The sequence below is a fragment of the Pygocentrus nattereri genome, chromosome 29 (genome assembly GCF_015220715.1).
Source record: "Pygocentrus nattereri isolate fPygNat1 chromosome 29, fPygNat1.pri, whole genome shotgun sequence".
NCBI lineage: Eukaryota > Metazoa > Chordata > Actinopteri > Characiformes > Serrasalmidae > Pygocentrus > Pygocentrus nattereri.
Window position 1 is genome coordinate 19,176,206 of NC_051239.1, and position 24,519 is coordinate 19,200,724.

General features: G+C 40.5%; 1 protein-coding gene across 6 annotated transcripts in view; it reads left to right on the forward strand.

The window, feature by feature from the left end:
- Positions 1-24,519, forward strand: part of LOC108443672 (ERC protein 2) — a 308,529-nt gene that overhangs the window by 71,256 nt on the left and 212,754 nt on the right. For all 6 annotated transcript variants that reach the window (XR_005129963.1, XR_005129967.1, XR_005129964.1 and 3 more), the window contains one exon: positions 16,552-16,719. Coding sequence is in view for 1 of the 6 variants with exons in the window: in XM_037536284.1 (XP_037392181.1) it covers positions 16,552-16,719 (168 nt within the window). In the remaining 5 variants the exon portion in view is untranslated. The remainder of the gene's footprint in view (positions 1-16,551; positions 16,720-24,519) is intronic.

Here is a 24,519-nt window from a genome sequence, read left to right on the forward strand (position 1 = left end):
GTCTGGTCAAAACACCCCGAATCTATTCCTTGATGTCTAGAGAAGTCTGTAACGTCTGGTCAAAACACCCCGAATCTATTCCTTGATTTCTAGAGAAGTCTGTAACGTCTGGTCAAAACACCCCGAATCTATTCCTTGATGTCTAGAGAAGTCTTTAACGTCTGGTCAAAACACCCAGAATGTATTCCTTGATTTCTAGAGAAGTCTTTAACGTCTGGTCAAAACACCCTGAATCAATTCCTTGATGTCTAGACAAGTCTTTAACGTCTGGTCAAAACACCCTGAATCTATTCCTTGATGTCTAGAAAAGTCTTTAACGTCTGGTCAAAACACCCTGAATCTATTCCTTGATGTCTAGAGAAGTCTTTAACGTCTGGTCAAAACACCCCGAATCTATTCCTTGATGTCTAGAGAAGTCTTTAACGTCTGGTCAAAACACCCTGAATCAATTCCTTGATGTCTAGAGACGTCTTTAACGTCTGGTCAAAACACCCTGAATCTATTCCTTGATGTCTAGAGAAGTCTTTAACGTCTGGTCAAAACACCCAGAATCTATTCCTTGATTTCTAGAGAAGTCTTTAACGTCTGATCAAAACACCCTGAATTTATTCCTTGATGTCTAGAGAAGTCTTGAACGTCTGGTCAAAACACCCCGAATCTATTCCTTGATTTCTAGAGAAGTCTTTAACGTCTGATCAAAACACCCTGAATCTATTCCTTGATGTCTAGAGAAGTCTTTACCGTCTGATCAAAACACCCTGAATCTATTCCTTGATGTCTAGAGAAGTCTTTAACATCTGGTCAAAACACCCAGAATGTATTCCTTGATGTCTAGAGAAGTCTTTAACGTCTGATCAAAACACCCTGAATCAATTCCTTGATGTCTAGAGAAGTCTTTAACGTCTGATCAAAACACCCTGAATCAATTCCTTGATGTCTAGAGAAGTCTTTAACGTCTGATCAAAACACCCTGAATCTATTCCTTGATGTCTAGAGAAGTCTTTAACGTCTGGTCAAAACACCCCGAATCTATTCCTTGATGTCTAGAGAAGTCTTTAACGTGTGGTCAAAAAACGCTGAATCTATTCCTTGATTTCTAGAGAAGTCTTTAACGTCTGGTCAAAACACCCTGAATCTATTCCTTGATGTCTAGAGAAGTCTTTAACGTGTGGTCAAAAAACGCTGAATCTATTCCTTGATTTCTAGAGAAGTCTTTAACGTCTGGTCAAAACACCCCGAATCTATTCCTTGATGTCTAGAGAAGTCTTTAAGCCAGCAAGAAAAGCAATGTATTTCTTGGAGAACACTAGTTAAAGTGGATACCTAAGTTGATAACTCTAACACGGAAATAGATAGGCATAGGTAGCTATTGCGCAGGACAACAGTCCTCTTTAGTGGTGAAAAGCAAAGCACACATGATTGACCCTTGTGCATGCATATATGTGTAATCCTCAACAAAAATGACTAGGATATATAGCCACATGAAAGAATGTTAATGTAGGCTACCACTAACATACAGTGATCATTAGCTACTGATGTTTAAAATGTGCATTCTGAATGGCACGACCCTCGGTTAGGCCATTTATATTCACTTTTAGTTGAGTAAATAATAAGTGACAAATATATCTAGACCACATTACTGCAATGTCTTTAGCATTTCTAACATTAGTGCCAATCAGATAACAGTACATGTTCAATAAAGCCTTCTTTATACAAAACTCAATGATTTCGTAATATTTCAATATGTCATGTGTCTGTGATTTTTGGCTTATAGGTTAACAATTCATTGCCGGCCAGTTTAATTATTTGTTAATAAAAGTTGCTGAAATTTCCATCCCTGGTCATAATGCTCTCAGCACACAGTAAAAATATTTGCATATTGCAGCCTTCTGTGATATTAGTAGTGCAAAGGCCAATACCAAGATAAGGATTTTAAAAATTATACACTGTGCAGCCCTAAGGCATGCATGGTTTGATGTTTGCTTGTGGCTTTGCTTGTGTAAACAGACATACTTAAATACTGATATGCCATCTAGATTTACTGTAGAGACGTCCATACTGAGTTTATATAACATAACTGAAAAAAAACCCCACAAACCAGACTTCTCAAACAGTTTAACAGTATATATAATCTGTCTGTCCTCATCTGTTGTTTATGAGGCACATCCATGCAGCCCATGGGAGCAGTCTCTCCTCTTTCTCTCTGTCCGTCTCTCCCAGTGAGAAGAGGTAGAGAGGATGAGGAAAGAGGGATGAGGTTGGCAACTCCGCTTTTCCTCTCTTCATCAATCACCTGAAGGAAAACACCTTTGCTAAGCTTTGCTTAGTGGGGACAGTTAGTTCACTGCAGACGGAGGAATTTAGCTAAACAAAGACACACACACACGCTTTCTCTGCATCGCACTGGGGGTCAGGGATGGAGCTGGAGGTAGCCAATTGAAAAAAATTCTTCTGTAACTATCTCTGTACCGCTCTCTATTTGTTCCCATTTATCCAGCCAATGAGCTGACAGGATAATGGACGCATCAACCTCAGCCTGAAAAGTGTGGTTGACCCTCGCCCTAAGGTCAAATGTCACACCAGGCTCTAAATGTCCCTCTCTGTGTGCAAGGCATGTGTGTGTTAGGGGGTGGAAGTTCTTATTTTAGATTGATAGCTCCCTAGATGCTGTTTTTAGCAATTGGAAGAGGAAGTGCTGTTCACTTTTGTCAACTCCACTACTTCTCCAGTGTTGATCTTAGCCAATGACGGGTCATTTTTTCTTAACCTTCCTGACCTCGGGTCAAAGTACAAACAACTGATTGCAGGGCCTGATATTTCTGCTGGTGTGTAAGTTAATAGAAATGTATGTATCAGGGCTGCATGATATGGGCAAAGAAATATTTAAAGATGTGTTTCTTCTGCTACAAAAGCAAATCAATAAACTATTGATGTGACACAGTTCAGTACTGGCCTGCATTATTGTGATGAAAACTTATACAGAACACTCATCAAGGAACTTCTGTGATTGGTCCATATAGAAACAATGTGGTTATTGCTTAGAGGGCTCATTCACATATTGTATCCTTATATCAGTACTGAAAACACAAATACTGTGATAACAGTTATGTATGATTTTTTTTTTGTCTGTGTATTCCTCTAAAACCCCTGCTGCATCTTGTTTTTAAAGGTATGTGGTGTTCTATAAATTGTCTATAAGGGAGGTACGGTGTCCAGATTCAAAAACATTAACTTTGCTGTGAGTCTCCCATAGCAACAACACATCATCATCCATCACCTGTTGTATAAATAACAGGGCTGTAGAGACACCCACTGCAGGCTGTATATTTTCTTTAGACCCAGAGGTTTCAGTCATTGGACCTGGTTCAAATGCGTAGAATGCCTGTTACTCTGCCTATTAAAGGTTAATTTTGTGCATGCGAGTGAACACGGTGTCCTGATCATGTCTCAGTGTATTGACGTGATTTTCCTGTTCATAGAATGTGCGCTTGTATAATAAGGTAGGATTTACGGTATTTGTACCAGTGTCAAAATCTCACCTATGATTAATTTTCTCTCTACCTGCCGATGTTTGAAGACGGAAACATCAGAGTTGTAAAATTTCGGAAACGGCCAAAGACTGGGAGCAGGATGTGGGAGAACGAGCGTTTTGGAGCAAGCAGGAAAAACAATCAAGTGCCGAGTGGTTCATAGTGATTTGGAGCACGCCCCGGAGCTACCCTCTGAGCTGGGTGATAATGATGATTAATGGCAGATAGGATGCTATGAGCTGGGACTAGTTGTATGAGATGGTGGAAAATATGACAAAGGAAGTGAGATGTGGGCTCTGAATGGCTCCCTGTGGTGCAATGAAAATCCTGTGATCAGTATGGACAGCTTTTTTTAGGGCATGTAAGGTCATTGTTGCTGCGCACCAATGGTGCCCTTGGGCTGTTATGTTTAACACTGTGTATTGTGAAGTGGCAAACAGTGAAAGAGCTAATGTCTGCTTAAGATGCCAGTGAGTATGGTTTGAGAAGCGCAAGAGGCAGTTCGGTTTTTAGTAAACTTGTGGTCGGGAGAGGTTTAGCTTTTCAAAGTGTTTTAATGAATGCACATGTTGATTTGCACTAACATAACCTTAAATAGAAAGCTGTGTAAATTTTGCCATTTTTCTTTGCAATAACTGCAAAAGTGATTTACACAGTGCTCTTTCAGGAAAGCCAATCCCCACACATTTTATCCCCTTGTTGTGATGTAAGCACTCATCAGCACTTTAACCTTTCAAGTGTTTAAACCACCTTTGGGCCAAAAGACTTTCAGTATGTGCTTTTGACCAGTTTGCCAAATACTCTGGGTGGTTCCTATGCTCCAGTGATGGCTAGCTGCCAGCTGTACTGTAATGGTGGTGCTGATGATAGCATTGATGGCAGCAAAGCATGTGGTTAGCATTTCTTCATTTAGAACATGTACATTGTTCCGTTTAATTTTTCAAAACTGACATCGAAATGTTCAAGGAGAGAACTTTGCTGGCCTCAGCAGCTGGAATCAAGCAAAAGAATACTAATAACACCCCTTGGGTACTGCTGCTTGGTTGCTTGTTTGCTGTTACCAAGTTCGACAAGCTTTCAAGTCTCATGTGCTAAATATGGACTTTTCAGTGGCAAAAGTTATTTAAAAAATGACATTTAAAATTTCTGAAAGGACGCTGCAATGTGGACAGTGTAGATTCAAGAGAATCCTTGCCTTGTAAATATGCATAGTAGGTTGATTCTTGGATGCATTGCGATGCAGACGTGAGCGATTCTGAATCTATTCATAAATGTCGAAAAATCCATTTTCTAAATATTTAATTTATACCGTAATGTTGATGGAACCTAAAAAGCTGAACTTCGAAGTGGGAAAGTGCAGCGCCCGGACAGTCTGTGGCACCACATAACAAAAACACACATGGATGAATGAGAAATCCGACCGGCTCTGCATTAAAAGCCAGGTTGGGTCAGGAGTCACAACCCAAATGTTAAGAAGAGCCAATTTGTCCTTTCAACAAAAATCAAACCACCTTGGGAGCAGCAGCATTTAATGTCCAGTGTGGCTCAGTTTGTGTTAATGCCCTAGTTTAGGTTGAAAAATCTAAATGAAAACGCAGACTTACTTTGCTCTGCTTTGAGCTTAGAAGCTATAGCCGCTTTCCTCCCATCTGCGCCAGAAAACTTTTCAGCTCATTGTAAAATGTCTCTCATCGTTCGCCTGTTTTACGAGGCTGAAGTCGCTTCTTATTCTCCAGCTTCTTATTCGAATTTGCGTTCCACCTTAAATTCTGACTGAGGCGCTGAATGTAAATGCAGCACCATTTAAGGTGGAACGGGGAAATTAGAAAGAGAAGCAACTTAATCTTCGTCTTGTTGCAGATTTAACATTCCAGGAAATTCCAGCGCTGCTTATGAATGCACATAAGGCCATTCGTCTCCAGATGTTCGTCTTAAATCTCTTTGCCTTTTCGTAGCTACTGGTGAGGCGAGACTTCGCTGCTATGTGACCTGCAGTCTTCTCAGTCGTTGAGAACCAGGGCTTTCGCGCTATGTTGCACACTTTGGAGCCAAGATTCAGCGTCCAGTCTCGAAAATATTGTACTGACACAGTGACCCCTGACTCTCTACCGCGAGACCAAAACCGGAGATATAAAGTCCCTGAATTAAACGGGTAGGGCGGATGTAACGTGCTGCATGGACATCGACTGCCACTGGATCCTTTGTCACCCTAACAGCTCATTTTATCGCAGATTAGTAGCAGAAGAAGTCATAATGACGTAAAATATGTTCTTTTGCCGAGACTACAGAATATTTTTCTTGCGATCTTGAGAAAATTTAACTTTGATTTCTTGATATAAGAACAGAATTTATTTATCGCAGAAACAAAACAGATTTTCCTTTGTACTGCTATCATTGGGACTCATAAATGATTAGAAATCTGTGTATTTCTGTGTACATCAATTATTTCTGGGCTCTGTAGCGTCCGCGTGTACAGTCTGCCTTCAGCTCTTGAGCATTAAGTTATACAACTGTGATATTTACAGCATGTCTATGCGTGTTGTACACAGCATAATGTCCCAAGTAGTTTTGGTTCAGCATAAGCTAAATGTACACTCCACTGTTTGTCTCTCTGGGTCATTTAGCTGCTGGTTGCTCTTGCTTTTAGTGTCAAGGAGCCTGCCTGATATGTCTTCAGGCTTTCATTTGGTAGGACTGATGGTGCTGTGATGACATTTAGCAGTGTACCAGTTTTCTATGAAACGAGCTTGTGTTTGTTTTGAAATTGTGAGCAGCCATAAGATTTTCATTGACAGCTGATGATTTCAAAAAAGCTACAAACATGAGTCTCAAGTGGGTAAACTGTAGTCAGGCGACCTGTATATCAAAGTGTGATGACCTTACATATCAGGAAAATGCTTTCATTTATAATTATGGCATTATCTCATGATAATGACTTAAATACCTGGGAAAAGTAATAAAAATATAACTTCTTCTGGGAAAATAAAATGTGAATGTTAGGGCTTGAATATTAGGGCTTCTGTAATATGCTGTAACCTCTGTGTGGATGGGAATTCTCTAAGTAGAGACTACAGTCAACACCTTGTGTGTGAAAAAAGGAGCGAGAGACAGTCTGGTAAGTGCGCCCACCCTCTTCCCATCTCTTGGCGCCTCTGGGCAAACAGCTGGGTTGCCATGTCTGCATGAAATAAGACACACACCCTTTGTGAGATGGAAAGGTGATGATACACAACAACTGTATTGTCTAGTTTTCCATATCTCACAAAACTGTAACAGAAAGACACACCTGCATCTCTAGATGAGATCCTCTGTTTCTCTGATGACTAAGGGAAAGCTCACATACATCTTGTGGGCTTGTTGCTGGGGGAGGTTGCGGCACAAAGTCTTTCAACCAAATGGATCCACGAAGCGTAAATTCATATGAACTTTGTATCACTCAAGACTGAGTTTGTAACTTGCACCTTTTCAAGTATATGTACACATAAACATCTCTTTAGAAGAGACACAAACCTGTCAGCTGTTGGGTGTCTGTAAGCATGCCTCACTCAGGTCCCTCTAATTAAAATGATTAAACTGTACTCATTCTACACAGAGGGAAGCGGATGTAGCCCCTAGCTAGCTAAAATTATAGCCCTCTCTTAGCAGCTTAAACTACTGCATGCTGCATGTGTTGTGTGCCTTTCTGTGAATAGGACAATGAAGACAGAATAGGCTGCGTACACACTTGGCTTCTGCTTCAACACGGTTTTTATCACATCCTAAATAGCTTTGCTTGTCCATGTGGAAGTGAGGTGTGAGTAGAAATTAAAGAGTCTTTGGCATGGGTCCCATCCTTGGTCCGAGTCTTAGAGCATCAAGACCCTCGCTGATCCTGCTAGATAGAGAAGGCAGGGGCAGAGCCGACCTCTGGACAACCAGACAGGAACCAAACTGGTGGTGGTGGTGGGGATGAAGGAGGGGAATGAAAGCAGCAGAATAGGTACGTAAGCCGAATGATACTAAACACAGATGTAGGCCTGCGATTGTTCAGGAGTCATGAATGAATGAGTGATGTAGAGTCTGCCGGGCAGAAGGTTCTTCATTTATTGACATTATTTATTAAATGTGGCACTGTTGGGGCATTCTATCTGTTCCGGCTTATCAAACCTCAGAAAAAAACGAAATATTGTGCTGGAAATCCCGCCGTTGTAATGTTTTTGCCACATCACTAACCTCTGTTGATGGTTAGCAAGCTATGTATAACGTATAAGTATAAGCCCAGTTTCAATGTAGCGAATTATAATTTTTAGTATTTTATTCCCCTAGCTTATATTTTTTAGGCTTGAGAAGGGATTTGCCTCTGATTCTGAAGGTATTTATGTTGACACAATCCTTTGCCCTTCTAAGGGGTCATCTAACAAGCTTCACGTGAGCCAGTAATGAGCTAACCTTTAAAGATGGCATCTGAGAGTGCTCTCAGGGATTTCCCACAAGGGGCCTGGCAAGGCCAAGTCGATGAGGCCATGTTAAAACCAGTATTGAGACAGAGAGTCTGTGTTTGCTTCTGTGAGTGTGAGATGAGACTTTCCTTGTCTTTCTTTTGTTGTAGTTGTAGAGCTAGGCTAGGCTAACAGCAGAACTTTTACTTTTTACTTACAGAACTTTTGTGTCTCTGTTCAACCCTCATTCTGTTACAGAGCATTGACTTTAAACTGCCTCGGGAGGGTGGCGTTTTGGAAGGGGGATGATGTGAAACTGGTGGGATGAAATCAGTAATGCAAAGAAAGAACACGGAAGGAACGAAAAGAAAGGAAAGCATTTTTTGAAAGGCCCACAGAGATGATGGACAGTATAGCTTTCAGTTATTCCAATCTGGTGTCTGTAGCAAGGATGACTGCAGAGGGCTTTGCCTTTTATGAGCTTATTCCACAGTAATATATCTTGAATGGGCTACTCAGTACACATCTAGCACAATTACTTACGTTCTATTAACAAAACCTTTGCCTCAGATGACCAGCTAGTTTGCTAATTCTGGCGGCCATCCACACGCATTTGGAGTGAGTATAAAGACGTTTTTGTCCATATGACACCTGAGTTTTACAGATTATGTCCAGCGGCAACCATTTTCTTTATTTTCCCAACCTCTTTTTTTTGCACGCTTATGGTCCCCTAAACTCTGAAGTCAATATTTCTTGAAATTTCATCCGAAAAAGTTACATTTTTATACCTAATTTGTCTGACTGCACGGTTGGTTCTTTGGAAGCTCGTAGCGCTACTGATGAAGACCAGACAGATGCTCGGGTCTGCCTGAGAGACCACTTCAAATAGAACGTGAGATATTTTTGACGAACGACCTCCTCCCCGAGCCACATCTGAGGCAGTTTAGGCCTATTTCTGCCCTTTTCAGTGTCGTCTCAGCTGAGAGAATGTTATTAATTGTTGCACAAACAGCAGTTACTGGGATAACTGCGCTGCAACACGGAGAATGATTAATTCTACAGCAAATGTATTCAAATAAATGTTTTAATGAGCACCGTACGCCACTCCAATGTTACAGATTGGAAGACGGAGGCAGTTTGGGGGGGGAAATGGTGCGAGCATGAATCCACAGTTTTTACAAATGTCACTTATGTTTTCATATCTTCATAGATTCTTCTCTCTGTGCCTTTACCATTAGCTCTGTTTGTGTACTGGCTGAGAATGACCTTGCATTGGTCCAAGCTACAGGAGATGTGGAGAGAGAGATAGAGAGGGAGTGAGATAGTTTTATATACCCTACGTGAATATAAACTATTAGTGAGGTGAGGAGAAAGATAAAGAACTGGCTTTGGTCTCCTCTTTCTTTGTATGTCTGACTTTTCCTCTGTGTGCCTCTCTCCTTCCTTCTGCCTGCTTCTTTGTATCTGTGTCTTCTGCCTCCTTTTCTCTTCGCCTGCCTGTCTTTCTCTCTCTCTGTTGTTCTCATCCTCTTTTTCTTTCTGGCTGTTTCTGTCTCTCTCTGTCCTCTGCTATCTCTATTGTCTTTCTCTCTGTCTCGTTCCCTCTAGCTCTCTTCCGCACTCTTCTCTCTCTCTCTCTCTCTTTCTGTATCTGTCTCTTTCTCTTGTCTTTTCTACCAACCATAGGCTAGCATGAAAGTTGGCTGTCAAGAGCAGTCTCACCGTGGGGAGGTCAGGGATAGAGAGAGCGAGGGGGAGAAGAGTGTGTAAGAAAAAACACACTTAATGTCCTGGCCAAGAATTAATAGTCCTGCAACCACAAGATCTTGAAAACGTATCAAGGCCTTTCTTAAATGATGTGGTGCTGAGTGAAAAGCGGGAGAGGCCATTGCAATGGAGACGTTTTAATGTGAGTGTGTCTGTGTGAGTGTGTGCATGTGTACGTGTGTCTAAGAGCACTGAGGCATGCCTCAATGCAATCTTCCCTGGCTGGACTTTACTTTGTCCACATTGGGGTTAAAGCACATGCACACTAATTCATGGACACACAGCTGATAGCAAGTTGACTTAATTGCAAAAAAGAATGTGACGCCCAGCGACCAGTAGATCAGGGTGAACGAGTCCCTCGTTGCTGTGGGGACAGGTTGCTTTCTGTTTTGCCTATTGTTTTAAGGCATTCTGACGTACAGAATGTGGGAAAGGGGCTAACAGCAACTCCTTGCTGGTTTTACTGTCTCTCCCTGTCTCCACTCATCACGCACCTCTTCCTGGAATCTTGTGCAATGGCTGTGTAATCAGTTAGAATTGGCCCTCTTTTTCTTTTTTTATTGGTTTAACCTTAGATACCCTTAGATGTTTACTCCTTAGGTTATTCTTATTTTAATAAGTATTTAATTTACAGTGTATAGTACATTCAATGTACGTTCTAGATCAGAGCTCTTCAAATCTGTTCCTGGATTTTGTAACTGATGCATTTATGGAAATGACTGGCCACCTAGTGTCATTCCTACTAATGACTAGTCAAGGCCTGGAAGCTGGATTAAAGGTCAATATTTAAGGATCTCAATTTTGTGTCTACAGATTTGAGTGGACTTTTTTCTATTTGTTCAGATGTCAACAGAAATAAGGAGTTAGTCACATGCATAGTGGTATTTTTAGTACTTTCCTGTTCATGTATTCTTAATTCCAGTGGTGGACAGTAACTAAGTAAATGTAATTCGTTACTGTACTTAAGTAGTTTTTGGTGTATCTGTACTTAAGTATTTCTATATTGGGCAACTTTTTCCTTTCACTCCACTACATTTCAGAGTCTAATATCCGACTTTTTCCTCCTACATTTTGAGAAATCTGTCGTTCCTTTTGCTTTCTGTGTGTATAAAAACGTAACATGTCAAAACAAAAGAAGCGCAAAGCCAGAGCACCAATGATGAACTAACCTAACTTTGACCACAATATAGAAATATGTCCACATATGCAGTCGTGACTGACGTGTTTCTTTTTTGCTGAATTCATACAAACACTTTCATTTAATAAAAAATTTAGTTTTTAGTTCAGTTAGTTTATGTTTATGAACAGACGCCTACAGATCAACACAGTAAAGGAAAACTTATTTGTGAACTTGGCATTTAAAGCAAGTTTTTATTCAAGTTGTAACTAATTTACAAAGTAATCTGAAACTGAAACTTTGCTTGTGTGTAAAAAGTGATTTCAGAGCCACTCGGTTCTCCCTGATGGAAACTGTTTACCTTCAGTGTTTTGTGCTTATGATCATTTTAATAGACGTCAGCGTCACTAATTAATGACGTTCTATTAAAAGACTGGTTTACCAAGAGAGACGCTGGAGGACTTTCACCTGAAATGAGTTCATGAAGCCAGTCTGGTTATAAAAATGATAACAGGACATCAGAGCCAGAATTACTCTTTTAGTACTTTTACTTTATACTTAAGTACATTTGAAGGGAAATACTTTAGTACTTTTACTCAAGTTGAGGTCTAGAGTCTTCTACCTTTACTGGAGTGATATTCTATTGTCATATACAGACACCCTACAGTTGTGGTCCTGGAATGTGGGAATGTCAGGGTTGTGTTCTGCTCAGATAAAGTTAGCAGAAGCTAAAATCTTCTAAGCCGCTTATTCTTCTGGGTCACGGGGGTAGCTGGAGCCCATCCCAGCAATTACTGGGTAGAAGGCAGATACACACTGGACAGATCACCAGTCCATCACAGGGCATCATCAAATTCAACCCATAATGAAATATCTCCTCTTCAGCTTATGAACATAATTTTGTTTTGATTGAAAGTTTAAAATCTCCACTTTCAATAAAACCCTCTGCTTCTTTTAGTGAACAAAAATCCACATGTACACAATTAAATTCATGATGTCAGCAAACTGTAATAACCATGCAGATATGAAAAACACACGGACACTCACCTATACACGCTTAAGTACACATACAGGCACACTAACGTACCATGATCTCAGTGTGCTGTTATGTGGGGACGAGATTGAAGATTGGCCCTGAAAGGCATCCAGATTACTGTCATCTTAATATTGACCTGTGGAAGAGATCAGCCTTGTTTATCCAGATCAGATCATTCTGTGTTGGCTGCATCATCTCACTCCATGGCTCCTGTATGCAAACGCATTAGCTCATGTACTGTGTGAATGTCTGCTGGTGTACAGAAAAGGGTGAAGTATAAAGCATAAGCATAATGTTAAATGTAAGTGGGATATGAACATGAATGACTATATGAGGTGTAGTATATTATGATTAATTATTCATTTTAATGTATATGAAGGGAAGAGTTTTGGGAGTAATGCTTCCAAAAGCAGCATTTGAGAGAATCCCAGCATGACTAAATTTCTCAAGATAAAAGCTAAGTGATGACGACTTTTCTGACAAATTAAATTGTCACAGTTCAGTGCTGACTTCTTGGACGATGTGTATACTTTTCACGCACAGATTGCTCTTGATCTCCGTGTAATAGCTACATTGTTTTGCCTGCAAGTGAGTAACTTAAACACTGAAAGCTTGTGACAGGCCACCACATACTATAATTATGACGTTTTAAACCAGATTTGGAATATAACCGACTCCTGCTGGGGTTTTTTCCCCCACTCGACTGCTACTAGCCAAGGTCCAATTTGAGATTTGGACCTGAGATCGAAAAGAAGAGTAACACTTTTATAACTTTGTTCAAATATTTATTTAACACAGTTTTTGATTAGAATGTATTTCTTGTATGAGTTTTGTGAAATCTGGTTTAGGATTGGACATTTCAATCAATTTAGATAATTAAATTTATAAGACGTTATTGGAAACATATTCAAATAAGCCCCCAAAATACTCTTAAGGCTAGAGGCAACCACACACTGAATGCTACAAAATGCATTTTAAAAAAGAACAACTCAACTTATTATTACTGTAATTATATTAAACCCAGGACCAGACCACAAATCCTTAGTAGATTCCATGTAGCTTGACATTTACACCAAGAAAGACGTCAATCAAAAGTCTTTGAGATTAACAGACAAATGCTATCACTACAAGCCTAGTCACATGTGTGAAAAGTTAGTTAGCTGACACCAAACTTGATAAAATCACAAAATGAAATTAAAAGTTTTATTCCATTAAATCTATAGGAGTGTAGTGTAAAGCGCTCCACTGTTATGCATCCTATGTGCTATAGCTGTGCTTTGTGCTGCTCAGACTTTGGCTGTGCAATCTGAGGCATCTTGTCCAGTCTGCGGTAGCCTTTAGCCCTCTGCAGTAGTCTTTCTTTGCTTCCTTCTTTGGGTTTAACAGATAAGAAACTCTGATCAAAGAGGCACAGACTCTGCACTACCCTCTGGTGGAAAATAGAGTTCAGAGATCTTGTACTTCATGAGTATGAGAACGAATATCTTTAGAGAAAAGCTAATTTGCATATAAAAAATCATAAATCACTGTTTGATTTTTTTTTTACTTTCATGACTATTCAAATATTTGACACTCCTGACTCATCTCTGCTTTGATTGTACAGCATCAGTGATTTAGGTTTATGCATTATGCATTTATAATGTAATGATACACAATATATAATAAAGTTTAAAAGTCAGTTTTTAAAAATCATTGAAGAATGATGATGTTATTTTGAAGTTATGACAAATGAAATTTTTATTCCACTTTTGAACTGCCAAACATTCACCATCCATCCATCCATTTTCTAAGCCGCTTCTCCGTCAGGGTCGCAGGGGGGTACTGGAGCCTATCCCAGCAGTCATTGGGCGGAAGGCAGGATACACCCTGGACAGGTCACCAGTCCATCGCAGGGCAGACAGACAGTCACTCACACCCAGGGGCAATTTAGCACGTCCAATTGGCCTGACTGCATGTCTTTGGACTGTGGGAGGAACCCGGAGAACCCGGAGGAAACCCACGCAGACATGGGGAGAACGTGCAAACTCCACACAGAGAGGACCCCGGTCACCCGGCCAGGGAATCGAACCCAGGCCCTCCTCGCTGTGAGGCGACAGCGCTACCTGCACCACCGTGCTGCCCGCCAAACATTCACAGAAGAGTCAGGAAAAAAACTCAGAAAACAGTTTAGCTTCCTCTGTCTGTCACTCCAGCACCAGTCGTGCGACTTTTGCTCTCTTATACATTCGTTTTTTATCATCTAAACTTGTTTCAGCAGAGCATGTTAGTCAAAATCATGAATCAAGCCTCCTGTGGTATGTGGCACTATTCGGATCTATAGGCTACTTGCTAAGATGGCATTAAGTTTCTGATCAAGCTACAAATCCAGACATGACAGAACAGGTTTAATTTCCTTTTCTGTCCCTTCAAGTGCAGTTGCTTGACTTCAGATTTGAATAATTACCATCTAAGCTTTTTTTCTGCACTTTGGTTAGCCACAGTCAAACGTGCTTTGTGGTGAGCACAGCTGTTAGCTAGGCTAAAGCTTTCCCACTTCTCTGTCCTAGTTATACAGCATTGTTTAACATTTAGCAAAAGTTAGATTGATGGTTGGACATTTATTAAGCCCATGTATTTAGTGACCATGTAAACCAAACTTACTGATTATTTTACTGATTTAGAAATAATGAAATGTTTAATAATTAGTAGGTGGCTCATCTGAGTTTGAAACATCTCCTTCCCAAGTACAGGAAGGATTATTCCAGCTCAGTAGTGCGAATTGTCTTGGCCATATGAATTCCAGAAAGTTGACATTAGATGAAAATCCTGCTTAACATACTTTGGGCAGAGCTCTGCTAGGATAAAGTGAGAGGAAACCCTGAATTTAAAAGCATCCTCTGTCTGTAAAATTGCTCTGTGTGTTCCTCTTCTTGTGTGTGTTTTATGAAAAGGCTCACATGCGGTGCAGTAAGAGAGGTTGAATTAGGCTGGGAAGACATGAGCGATTTCCTGCTGAACGCCAGACAGATTCTTTAGAAATTACAGCATGCCAACTGACAGTGGATTACAAGTGTCACTGGCATGACAGAATGCCAATAAAGAGACAGAGTGAGCTATTCAGTATCATGAGGATGGGCCATGGCCAGAAGAGCAACATGAGCTCTCACTTGAATAGGCACAGGTCTTTGCTCTCTTGTAATACTGCTATAATGGACTTTACCTCTCTCTTGCTCTCTCTCAGAGATGATGGCCGGCCACCCTGGTAACTTTACGCCTCACATAGCAGAAATAAACACTGCATTCTTCTCTGAAGCCCGTAGCATGTGCTAAAAGCAGCTAATTGACGCTCATGGAAGCACTTGTCATTTTACCAGATTTACTAGGTCTAGACATTTGAGCTATGGTGTTGTGCAGCCTGTACTGTATATCAGTCTTATTTGTTGTTTCAGATGCTGTTATACAAGCTGGCAAGCTTGCCAATTTCCACTTAGTTGTCTTTTAAATTATTTTGGGAAATAAAATATGTGGTCTGAGATGTGCGTATGCGGTGTGTGAGTATAGAATGTGTGTGTGTGTGTGTGTGCCTATCCTCTCGAGGCTCATTAAAGGCTTCTGATAACGAGCTCACCAACACCTCAGGAGTTCATCTGGATTTACTCACTGCGTTAGACAGAAACCTGGAAACTCAGTCAGGCCTAAGTAACTCGTGTAGCACGTGAAGGTGAAGTGTGTGTGTGTGTGTGTGTGTGAGAGAGAGAGAGAGAGAGAGAGAGAGAGAGAGAGAGACAGAGGGTGTTGTTACATGAAAATAGGAGAGCGATAGACTATGTGACAATGTGTTTCAAATTTTTTTTGTGAGCATGAGCCACGATTATTTACAACTTTATTCTGCATGACTTTAAATTCTAAAACCTTTATTGACAGGATATCATTTAATCTGTGATTGTCTTGTCTGTTTAGCAACTCATGTAAGAATCACTAATCACTTAATTACATTACTAACCGTGTAGTGTAAATTGGTTTTGTTTATACTTTGACCAACATTTTGTTTGTAGTAGTTACAGATGGACTCTTCTATGCAATGTTATTCTACTAGAGACATCCTGTAATTTTGGCAAAAAATGGCATTTTTGGTATTTGGGAAAAGAAAAGTAAAATAGAGCTAAAATGTCGAAAGAAAAGAGGCAAATAGATCTACACCATTTCAAAATGTGCCAAAGGTTAAGTCTTTACAGAGCGTTTTAATGGCTCTTTGCTCAGTGCAGACATCAGAAATCCCCACCAATGCGCTGACACAGTTTGTAAACATGGTTTTTGTGCAAAGTATAACAAAAAATAATAGAACTTGCTGCGTTGAATAATGCGCTTTTCTTTGATATTACATACTGCAGCCTAGATATTGTACTAATTTTATAATAACTGTGTGTTTTTATTCATTTTCATTTTTTTCATTTTCATTTTTTGGCTTAGTTATTCCAGAATGTGGTTTTGGTTTAACCAAGAATTTTAATCTCGGTGCATTACTAGTTTCCACATCCATGTTGTAGAAGTATATCTTTTTGCAAGTGCTCTTCTTTTCACACAACTTTTGTTGTAGCACAAAAACACTTTTTATACTCGTTCTGCATTTAGAATACACTCCATTGTTACCATGAACTGCATCTTTCCCATTAACGGCTGAGCATATCTGCTCGTCTCCCTCAGGTTGATGCCTTAAGGCTGCGTCTGGAGGAGAAGGAGTCCTTCCTGAATAAGAAGAGCAAGCAGTTGCAGGACGTAACAGACGAGAAAGGAACACTGAGTGGAGAGATACGGGACCTCAAGGACATGTTGGAGGTCAAGGAGCGTAAGATCAACGTCTTGCAGAAAAAGGTCAGTCCCAGAACAGCCATACAGCCATGAGCACCAGTAAGTGTTACTGACAAATCATATTCATTGTTCAAATCGTAGTGCTGAAGGCAGTAATCAGGGTGAAAAGGGGGTTAGTGGTGATGGAAAGGAGATGGTGAATGATTGTGTTGGTCGCTGATGGCAGTTATGTTGTTGGTGATACTGGTTCTAATAGCGGTGGTGACAACACGATAGGGGCGATAATAACGTGTACAGGTCTACAGTGACGGTGCACCGACAATGCTAGTTTATTATTACATCCATTATGTGGTCTTGCCATATTACACAGGCCAGCTCGATTTAACTATAACGTAATGTCTTCATCAACAAAACACTTCATTGAACTATAAAAGACGTCTGACAGAGACATATTCTACGATTACGCAAACCTTTTCGTTCCATAATTACCCCAGCGAGTTGTTTTTTTGTGTTGGATTTGGCTGGCCCCTGGCTCTTTTTGCTGCCCCGTTCTTGTCTGTTGTGGGCTTTTATTTGGTCTGGACCCTCCTAAGCTTCAATTGCTTTTGGCACATGCTCCCTTGTTCTGAGGCTGACCCAGGTTGCCATGCATTTGGTCCTATTTCTGTTTGCTTTGGGTTTCGTCTGTTCATTAGATGTCCTAGGTTTTGGCCTTCGCCATCTGTAGCCTCACTTGCCCTATCCTCTGGTCAGGGCTGTGCTAGACTTGGACCAAGTTACTGTAGGCTCAGTTTGGCCTTAAATTGGACTAGATTTGGATGGGGCCCTGATGCAGTCTGACTTGAGGACATGTCTATTCCAATTAGCTTAGTTGTGGCGAACGTGATACACATGCTTTTAATTGTGCTATCTGTTGGATTATGTTACGTGGCACTGGGGATATGCTTTGACACAGATGTACACAAGGTCAGACGTCAGCTGGTGGAGCACTAATGTGCCCAAGGGATGTCCGCTCACCCTTAAATGGCTTAACCTGCATCTCTTGATTTAATTACGATTTTTGATTAAAAGGTTCAGAGAAAGAGCAAAGCCTAACAAGATTTAATGAGCACAGACATTATCCTCATGTGTCTGTGTTTGAGAGTGTGTGTTGGAGTGTGTGTGTGTGTTTGTGTGCGTCTGTGTTGAGCTTCTTTGGGCTCTCTCTTCTCGACCCTAATGACTTTTATAAGGTTAGCTCCCCTTACTGAGTTAGAACCACCTGCTGGGAGTCATCCGACTGCTCCCCTGGGCCACACACATACACCAGCACATTAATTTCTCCCTCTGTTGTCTTTCACTCCCGCTAATCCCAGTCTATTAATTTTTTTTTACCTCCATTTATCTCCCTTTGGCTTCTGTCTCTTTCCTCTCTAGCCAGTTAACTGAATTGAAAGTCTTCATGCTGCTCCCATCAAGATTCATCTCTGATTCCCTTTGAACGCTGCTGTTAGATCAGTACCGTATTTCACTGGATTTAATTAGTACTATACTAACTCCTTAAATGCTTTACCATTTAAATGCTGGTCTCAGGGCGGAGAGTCCAGCCTTGTGCAAGTTGGCTGCCTTTAAAGCAGCAGGTCCCAGGTCAGCAATCTCTCAGAGCATGGTCCATTATGGTGACCTTTAAAGCTCTTTCATGTATGCTCTCTGTACAGTCGTTTAATTATCTGAGTAGCCCCTAGAGCATCACCTCAACTCATAGCAGGGTGCTAACAAGCTCCATTGACTGTAGATTATTTATGAAGTATGAATTGGATGGACGCACTATTTGGTTACGCTATCATGTATCTGATGTTCTTAGTTCAGCTTGCTTTTTATGTGAGGTATGGGACTTTTTTAAAGGGAAATTTGGATATTTTGACTGGACGCAGTAAGACATTTGAGGGCCTAGTCCTCATAAAACAAGCATCAGTGTTTATACATACATTTTGCACACATACACACACATCTTTCCCTTTTTTTCCCCTTCCTTACTTCCAGCACTAAAGCTTCTGTTTAGAACCAGCCAAAGTCAGCTTGCCCAGTCATCTTGTACACATTTGTATATCCAGCTTGAACACTGGGGCGATATCATCCAGCAAATTTTATCTCAGCTTTTTTTTTCCAGTAAATTCTTGCTGTAGTCAGTTCTCACGGTGCAAAACCTCATTCAGGCCTTGCGAAGGCTCAGATTAACTCTTATGTATGAGAAGCCTGACCTCTACATCGATATTTCACAGGTGTTCCACTCAATCTGTCAGCAGGCTAGAATTGTATCCAAAGGATTCAATTGGTTTTCCAAACTTTTAGTGTCCCATCGGTCCTTAAGCAATAACTTACAACAGTCTGAAGTTCCTGAAGGGCAGCCTCTAGAGGATTGGCTTTCCTCTACGCGTCTGTAGCTCTGTATGTAGGCCTGCTCTCTGAGGATAGAGAAACAAGCAAAAAAAAAGAGGGATATGATGGACTGGTCAAAGCTTGAAACTGTGTCTGAGTGCTGATAAACCCAACATCACCCTGGATGAATTTGACAATAATTGACCTGATGCAGCTACATGTTGTTTATTTTCCAGTCCAGTATTTCTGTTCTGCTAAGTGCTTTATATAAGTTCTTCTACGTTTACCTTTACAAAATAGGTTGTTTCTGGCTCAAAAGAAAACAAAAGTGGTACTTCAGAGATTTTTATTATTTTAATAAAAAAGACAGTTAGTATAAAAGGTAAACAAATGACCTATATTTGCTTTAATGCTTAAAATACCTTTTATGCATAAAGTTGGTCAGATATGGACCTTTATATTAAAGTAGCTCAAACTGTAGTCCCACAGTAAAGAGTCTATTAAAAAAAGCAATTGAGTTTTTTTTTTTTAATTTCTACTTTTTTCTTTTTTTAATGTTTTATGCTAATGGTAAAATCTTATGTTTCTCTTAAAGTTTCTTCCTCTTTTTCCTGTTAGGGAGTTTTTTCCAGGCCACTGTCGTCATTGGCTTGCTCATTGGGTCTTGGACCTAGATTTTTCTGTTAAGTTGCTTCGTGACAACACCTGTTGTAAAAATAGCTGTATAAATAATCTTTGACTTGACCTTAGATGTTTTCAAGGTTTATGCTATAATCTGCTTAAATCCTAGACATGAATTGATATCATTGAGATAAGTTTAATTTATCTTAGCTTAGAATAGGATAGAAAATATTAGATGGTAAGCTGTCAGTTCTCGTTGTTGGTTTGTTGGATGGAGAGAAATGGGCAGGCATGAAGATGTGAGCGACTTCGATGAGGGCCAAACCGTTATGGGACAGAGGCAGAGCATCTCTGAAACAGGCTGTAGGGTGTCAGCAATGGTGAGTCCTTACCAGCAGTGATCCGACAGTAGGGAACAAACCATGAATCTGGAAGAGATTAAATTTGTACAAAGACCTCAACATGGTTAGTTTTCTTTGTTTTAACATTTTCAGAATTCTAACATTTGATGTTGTTCATTTCCAAGTTTAAATAAAAAAAAAAATCCAAAATTTGTAACGTGGTCTCAGATTTTTGGAGCCCATTTTGTATATCATCTGGTGGTCTGTGCAGAGCAGTGTGTTAACCGCAGTGGCAGTTACCAGACGGGTGCTTCTGGGTACGTTGTGGCAGATCAAATGATGCCTGATAGTGTGAGCTTACCTGGGATGCTAAACCTGGGATGGTAAACACTTGTGAAATGATACAAGCGGCTGCCGTATCAAAACACATTACTGTGGTTACTTTTCACATTTTCTCTCTTTAGGGGACGAGTGCGAGAAACAGCTATTCGAAGTCATTTCTTGAGGGATAATTTGAAAATATAATAATTTGATCATTTGATCTCACCTAAATCAAGGCACTTTATTCATTATATCATTGTGTTGGCATGGAGTTTGTGCTGATTTGCTAGCATGCTTCTTCATGGCAGGTAAATGAAAAGAGCTTTCTTTCTCCGTTTGGTTGGCTTCCACAAATAGACCAGACTGGATTTTTACACTATTCTGTAGACTTTGTACAGTATGGTCTGGTTTAGTTTCTGCTGTTTGTCCTACAATGCATGTTCTCCCCGTGTCTGCGTGGGTTTCCTCCGGGTTCTCCGGTTTCCTCCCACAGTCCAAAGACATGCAGTCAGGCCAATTGGACGTGCTACATTGCCCCTAGGTGTGAGTGTGTGTGTGTTTGTCCTACAAGTTTAAAGTGTCAGTTTGCACATGTTAAAGTTTTATGTCACGTTAAAGCAGTCTTAAGCAAATATAGTGAACAACGGTGTTGGACGAAAGTGCCAGGTGTACTTTGCACATGCGGGTCACTTCAGGATCATGATGTTTTGAGGGGTGTCAGATATGGACCACATTAAAGAGATAATGTGAACAGCCAAACAACAAAATCACATTTGGGCAGTAAATCTGATTTGGGCCACTTTTACTCTGAATGTAGCCATAAACTGGCAGCTGTACACATATGGAAAGACCAGATTAATGTTTTGTACTGACAGCGGCATTTATTAAAATGGGAAATGATTCTAGACACAACTTTTCATTTAGTCTTCAAATTTATATACGTGTTGGGTGGTTGAGCATCAATAAAATGAACGGAATTAGTTACACACACATCTGTTAGTTCACTCATATTCCATACATTATATCTCCTCTTGAATGAAATGCATGAATAAGTAACGAGTGAGGAAGAACATATGAAATATCATCCGACACTGGAGGTCAGAGTATCCCAATGGAAAGAGATGAGTAATGAGAGCAAGTGGATGTAGCCATTGTTTGACCATGTCCTCCTCCATCACACACACACACACACACACACACACACACACACACACACACACACAGACAAACACCAACAGAGCACAGACCAAAACACTGTCAGCATCGCTGTGGAGTAATAGGAAACAGTCCTTATGGTGCACCCTTACAACAACAGTAAGCAATGTGAAAGGAAAACATGCCTAAAAAGTGAATGATCTAAGAGGCCCAGATATGTCAGAGAAGATGTTCATTTGATATGATGCAGGTTCAGAATCTGCAGACCCTGGCTTTAACAGGCCCCTAAACCCCTATATAGGCTGTTTTGAACCCATTGTACAATTTTCCATTACGCTAGAATCTATGGTCTGTGACAAGGGGTCAGTTTAACAGCCTCTGAATGTTTTCATTAAGCAAAGTATTGCCGTGCCCTTCATTTTGTCAAGCGCAATAGTGTTGAAGTAACTCCAGACTGTGCAACCATGAACAATGAAAAGTGTTTCAGTGTGTAATGAGGTATTTAATGTTTTATGTAATGTGTAGGTGTGAGAAGTATACTGACCTGTTAAAGCCAATGTGACATGTCTCATTATGTGAGTTTTACCACACTGTGGATTTCATATGAAGCCCAGGAATTCAGCCCAGGAATATAATCACTAACAGCCCCCTCCCAAATTTGAACAGGAAATTGAACACCGTAAATATTTCTTGTAAACTTAACAAAAAGCAAAACTCACAATTAATTAAAGCATTAGCACAGGTTAGCCGTTACTATGTTCTTAATGCACTCTGTTGGACAAAATGCAGTGAGGTTAGATCATGCCCAGTGGCGTAACTATGATCTGGAGGCCCCCAGTTAAGAAAAAGGCCCCATCTAAAAATTACTGAGACAGTGTGATTTACTCGTTTACTTGCTAATATATCTCGAACAAGCTGACGCCCTCAAGACATGCTATTCCAGCCACTAGCACCTAACATTACCCTACATAAGTTAATAAGAAGTGATACTTTTTTGATCCCACAGTGGGGAAATTCCACCTCCGCGTTTAACCCATCCGTGAAGTGAAACACCACATACACACTAGTGAGCACACACACACTAGGGGGCAGTAAGCACACTTGCCCGGAGCGGTGGGCAGCCCTATCCACGGCGCCCGGGGAGCAGTTGGGGGTTAGGTGTCTTGCTCAAGGACACCTCAGTCACGTCGGCCCTGGGGATCGAACCGGCAACCTTCAGGTCACAGGGCCAGATCCCTAACCTCCAGCCCACAACTGCCCCAAAAATTTGAGGCATTTTTGTTCCATTTTTGTGATTTTAGAATTATGAATAATAGATATATTATTTTGTATGTTGTAAAGAATTTGTTTGAAAGCGATTGCCGTGGATGCATTACGAAAAAGAGGGCAGTTAACAGACGTCAGGGCAGTCTGTGCAGCTAACTGATGAGTAAGTAGCTATGCAGGGCCCAATAAAGACTTTTAGGGGCCTGTGGCTGTGTGCCATGGGCTTCACAATGATTATTTCCCTGCCCCCCTCTCCCAGTAGTTATACCACTGATCACACCAATTAAATTTAAGTATGTCATGAATTTTAAACTTCAGCAGCATATCACGATCAAAACTCGTACCTACTCCTAATGTCTAGTTAGTGTCATAAACACAACAGCAGCCTGGTGGTCTCCTGGTGACAGAATAAAAACTGCAGTGCTTTTGACACGTGACAAAGGCTACAAGTTCAGTTTGTCAAACTGTGGTCAGTGAACTACTCACTATGCCCCACTGCTGCCGACACACACAGACCTTTTAAGCACACGTAGGACTGTTGAGATAAGAAAATGATTTGCTGTGTTGCTGTCACACAGTGTTCAAAGCATTTTCCTCATTGCCGTGTGTGTGTGTGTGTGTGTGTGTGTGTGTGTGTGTGTGTATGTACCCAAGGCCAGGTGTCTCTTTGATCCTGCATTACTGCAGTGACTCAGGCTTTTAACAGACATGTAATGAGCCTGTTTTATACGAAGCTCTAATTGTGTCTGATTTACAGCTGGGGCGGCACCTTAATCCGTCAGCTTCCTGTCTGAGAACAGGAAGTGTGTATCTCTGCGTTACGCGCCTTTTTGATTACACACTTAGCTGACCACACTCGACTGCAGCAATTTATCTTCGTAAGAGAGCAACTGGACTTCTTCAGCCTAATAGAATCGTATTTGTGTACACGTGCATGCTTATTTCTGTGTGTGTGTGTGTGTGTGTGTGTGTGTGTGTGTGTGTGTGTGTGTGTACAGTAGGCTACATACACTGCTTGATGTTTGATTTACGTTACTGATCCAATTAAATGACCAAGAGTTGGTGGAGTAGCAACCGTATGGAGGGTGGAGTCTGACCTGTAACCGATGATGGACATGGTGCTGATATAGGAGTGTTTAAAGGAATATTTAACTCCTAATAGTTAGGAGTTATAACTGCTAACTCCAATCACTCTGTTTTATTAATTTTATCCATTTTTATTTTATTTTCATTTATTTTATTTTATTTTATACTTTGAGTGTTATCTCTTGGTTTTTACTGTGTTTTTTACTGTGTTTTATTGTTTTACTCGTTTATTTACTATTATTATTGTCTCATTTTATGTAAGGTGACCTTGAGTGTCAGAAAGGCGCCGTCAAATAAAATGTATTATTATTTATAAAAAAAGACAATCATACTTTTTCCTGAGGGAGAAGCTTGGGTCTACCCATGGCCCACAGCAGGGGCTCAAAATGGGCTTTATCAAAGCTCGGCTTAGGTGCTTTTTCTTGTTGTAATCATATTTACTTTGCACATTTTGCACTGGAGTTATGAGGCTAATGTAAATAACATGCAGTGGAACTCTATGACCATCAATTTGCATTGTGCCTAACTTGTAAACCTCAAACTGAATCAAATTAAAAACAGAGAATGCATTAATAGACTTTCTTCTGACACTGTATGACATACTGATATCCATGAGCTCTGACTACAGGGGGGCACTGGGTCTTTGATGTTTTGATTGTTGTTGTTTTGATTCCTGCTGCTATGGCGTTGTTTATTGTTTTATCTGGTTACTGTA